Source organism: Pneumocystis carinii (assembly GCF_001477545.1).
Source record: "Pneumocystis carinii B80 chromosome Unknown supercont1.45, whole genome shotgun sequence".
NCBI lineage: Eukaryota > Fungi > Ascomycota > Pneumocystomycetes > Pneumocystales > Pneumocystaceae > Pneumocystis > Pneumocystis carinii.
Window position 1 is genome coordinate 1 of NW_017264757.1, and position 3390 is coordinate 3390.

Below are 3390 nucleotides of genomic sequence, written 5' to 3' on the forward strand. Positions count from 1 at the left end.
ATGGCACGGCTGGTTAAGAGGCAAGCAGGAGTAGTACAAGTAGCACAAGATGACATTAAGGAGGAACACCTTTTGGCTTTCATTGCGAAGAAGGAATATAGTAATGAGGATAAATGCAAACAAGAACTCAAGAAATATTGTGAAGAGTTGAAGGAAGCAGATGGTAAATTCAATGTTAATGATAAAGTTAAAGAACTTTGTGGTGGTGGTGATGAAGCAAAACGAGATAAAAAATGCAAAGACCTGAAAGACAAAGTTGAACAAGAATTGGAAGATTTTGATGTGGAACTTGATGCATTGTCAGATGACATACAAGATGAAAAATGTGAAAAATATGAAGAAAAATGTATACTTTTAGAGGAAGCAGACCCAAATAGTCTTAAGGAGAAGTGTGTCAAGTTGAGGGAGAAATGTTACAAATTGAAGCGTGAAAAGGTGGCAGTGGAGCTTCTTTTGAGGGCGCTCGGAAAGGATGCTAAAAAAAATGAATGTCAAGTAAAGATAAAAAATGTTTGCTCAGTGTTAAGCCGAGAAAGCGACGAGCTGATGTTTTTCTGCCTTGATCCGACTGGAACGTGTAAAACATTGGAAAAAAGATTGAAGGATCTTTGCGAGCCTTTAAAAACAAAATTGGCGAAAGATTTAGAAAAAGATTGTCATGAAAGACTTGAGAAATGTCATTTTTACAAAGAAGCGTGTGATGATTCAAAGTGTGATGAGGATAAGGATCAATGCGAGAAAAAAAAAATCACATATAAAGCGCCGGAATCTGATTCTAGTCCGGTCAAGCCGAAGCCGTCGTTGTTAAGAAGTATTGGGTTGGATGATGTGTATAAAAACGCGGAAAAACATGGGATTATTATTGGAAAATCAGGAGTGGATCTACCAAGGAAGTCAGGTACAAAATTTCTGCAAGATCTCTTGCTAGTCTTGAGCAGAGATGAGAATGATAAGGATGCGGGGAAGAAATGCACCAAAGCGTTAGAAAAATGTGAAGATCCTAAGTATTTGGATCATAATTTGGAAGAGTTATGCGATAAAAATGATAACGACAAATGCAAAGAATTACTAGATGTAAATGTAAAAGAAAGATGTACAAAACTCAAACTAAATCTTTATGTGAAAGGGTTGTCTACACAATATGATAATAAAAAATCAGATCTTTTATCGTGGGGACAGCTTCCAACATTATTTACGAAGGGAGAGTGTGCAGAACTTGAGTCGGAATGTTTCTATTTAGAAAATGCGTGTAAAGATAATGAGATTGGTGAAGCGTGTCAAAATCTACGATCAGCGTGCTATAAAAAGGGACAAGACAGGATGTTGAATAAGTTCTTTCAAAAGGAATTGAAGGGAAAGCTTGGTCATGTAAGATTTTATAGCGATCCTAAAGATTGTAAAAAATATGTGGTAGAAAACTGTACAAAACTTAAAGATAAAAGATACCTTTCAAAATGTCTTTATCCTAAAGAACTATGTTATGCGGTTTCAAATGATATTTTTCTTCAATCCAAAGAGTTAAGTGTGCTTTTGGATGATCAAAGGGATTTTCCATTAGAAAAGGATTGTCTTGAGTTGAAGGAGAAGTGTGATGAACTTAGTAGTGATTCATTATTGAATTTAGAAAAGTGTATAACATTGAAAAGACGCTGTGAATACTTTAAGGTTACAGAGGGATTTAGAAAAGTATTTTTAGAAAAAAAGGATGATTCGTTAATGACTCAGGGAAACTGTACAAAGGCATTGCATGAGAAATGTAATACTTTATATAAGAGGAGAAAGAATTCATTTAGTGTTTCATGTGCTTTACCAGAAGAAACATGTAGTTATATGGTATTCCATACAAGTCAAGATTGTAGTAGTTTAAAAGTCAACATCAAAAATGAAGGAATTGTAGGAAAAATTGGAGGAGCAAATAAAGATGAAACAGCACTTGAAGAACTCTGCACAACATGGGGCCGGCATTGTCACCAACTTGTGAAGAATTGTCCGGAGCAGTTGAAAGAAAATAACAAAGATGAGAACTGCGAAGCACTCGATGAAAAATGCAGTGAAACCTTTAAAAAGTTGAAAGCGAAGGATGAGCTGACTCACCTGTTGAAAGGCAGTTTAAGCGAGGAAAAAAAATGTAAAGAAGCATTAGGAGAGCGTTGCACTGTGTTAGAAAAGAATGAAGCATTCAAAATTCTGCTTACTAATTGTCAAGAGGACACCAAGGAAAGTGTTTGCAAAAAATTAGTTGAAAAAGTAAAAGAGAGATGTCCTACTTTAAAAACCGAACTGAATAAAGCGAAAGAGGAGTTGACAAAGATGAAGAATGAGTACGAAAAGGCCAAAGAGGAGGCAGAAAAATCTACGGAGAAAGCTAAGTTATTGCTATCAAAGTCTGGAAAAGCCGCAATGCCAAGTGGACAGGATAGCAATGGTTCTGGACCAGTATCACCGCCTGCACCAGAATCAGGATCATCACCAGCAGTGCCACCACCAGTGCCACCACCACCAGGGTCACCACAAAATGGAACGACAGACGCATCAGGTAAAACGCCAAGCACAGGAGATGGAACACCAGGCACACCAGGTAGTGGAACGCCAAACTATGTAAAATTTGGACTCGTTAAAAGAGCGTATGTAGATGGAGGTGTATCAGAAGCAGAGGTAAAAGCATTTGATGCAACGACGATAGCATTGGAATTGTATTTGGAATTGAAAGAAGAATGTAAAGCTTTAGAACTAGATTGCGGTTTTAAAGAGGATTGTCCGGAATCTAAAAAAGTTTGCGGAGAAATAGACACTTTATGTAAACTGGAACCATTAGAAATTAAGCCTCATCATACAGAGACGCAAAAAGAAATCTCAACCACTACGACGACCACTACTACGACCACTACCACGACTACTACCACGACTACGACGACAACTACTACTACAACCAAGCCGGGAAGTGGAGGAAAAGTAACAGAAGAGTGTACAATGATACAAACAACAGATACATGGGTGACACGTACGTCATTGCATACGAGTACGACAACGAGTACGTCGACAGTGACGTCGACAGTGACATTGACGTCGATGCGCAAGTGCAAGCCTACCAAATGTACCACTGATTCAAGCAAAGAGACAGAAGAAGGAGGAAAAGAAGAAGAAGAAGTAAAACCGAATGATGGGATGAAAATAAGAGTTCCTGATATGATTAAAATAATATTGTTGGGAGTGATTGTTATGGGGATGATGTAAAATGAATGAAAAAAATGTTAATAGATTGAAAATGTGCATATATCCATTGTTTATATATAATAGAAATCTAAATGAATGAATGAATTGAAAAATAAAGTTTTAATAATTTTAGTCCGATATTTTAATTAATAACTTAGCTTTATTTGGTAAAGTTTA

At 36.8% G+C, this 3390-nt stretch overlaps 1 protein-coding gene across 1 annotated transcript; it reads left to right on the forward strand.

The window, feature by feature from the left end:
- T552_03728 (hypothetical protein) lies at window positions 1-3234 on the forward strand (the record flags this gene model as incomplete). The annotated part of the gene is made up of 1 exon (XM_018372077.1): window positions 1-3234. One exon carries the CDS (start codon window positions 1-3, stop codon window positions 3232-3234), a length of 3234 nt encoding a protein of 1077 aa, XP_018224147.1.
- Window positions 3235-3390: the final 156 nt, after the last annotated feature.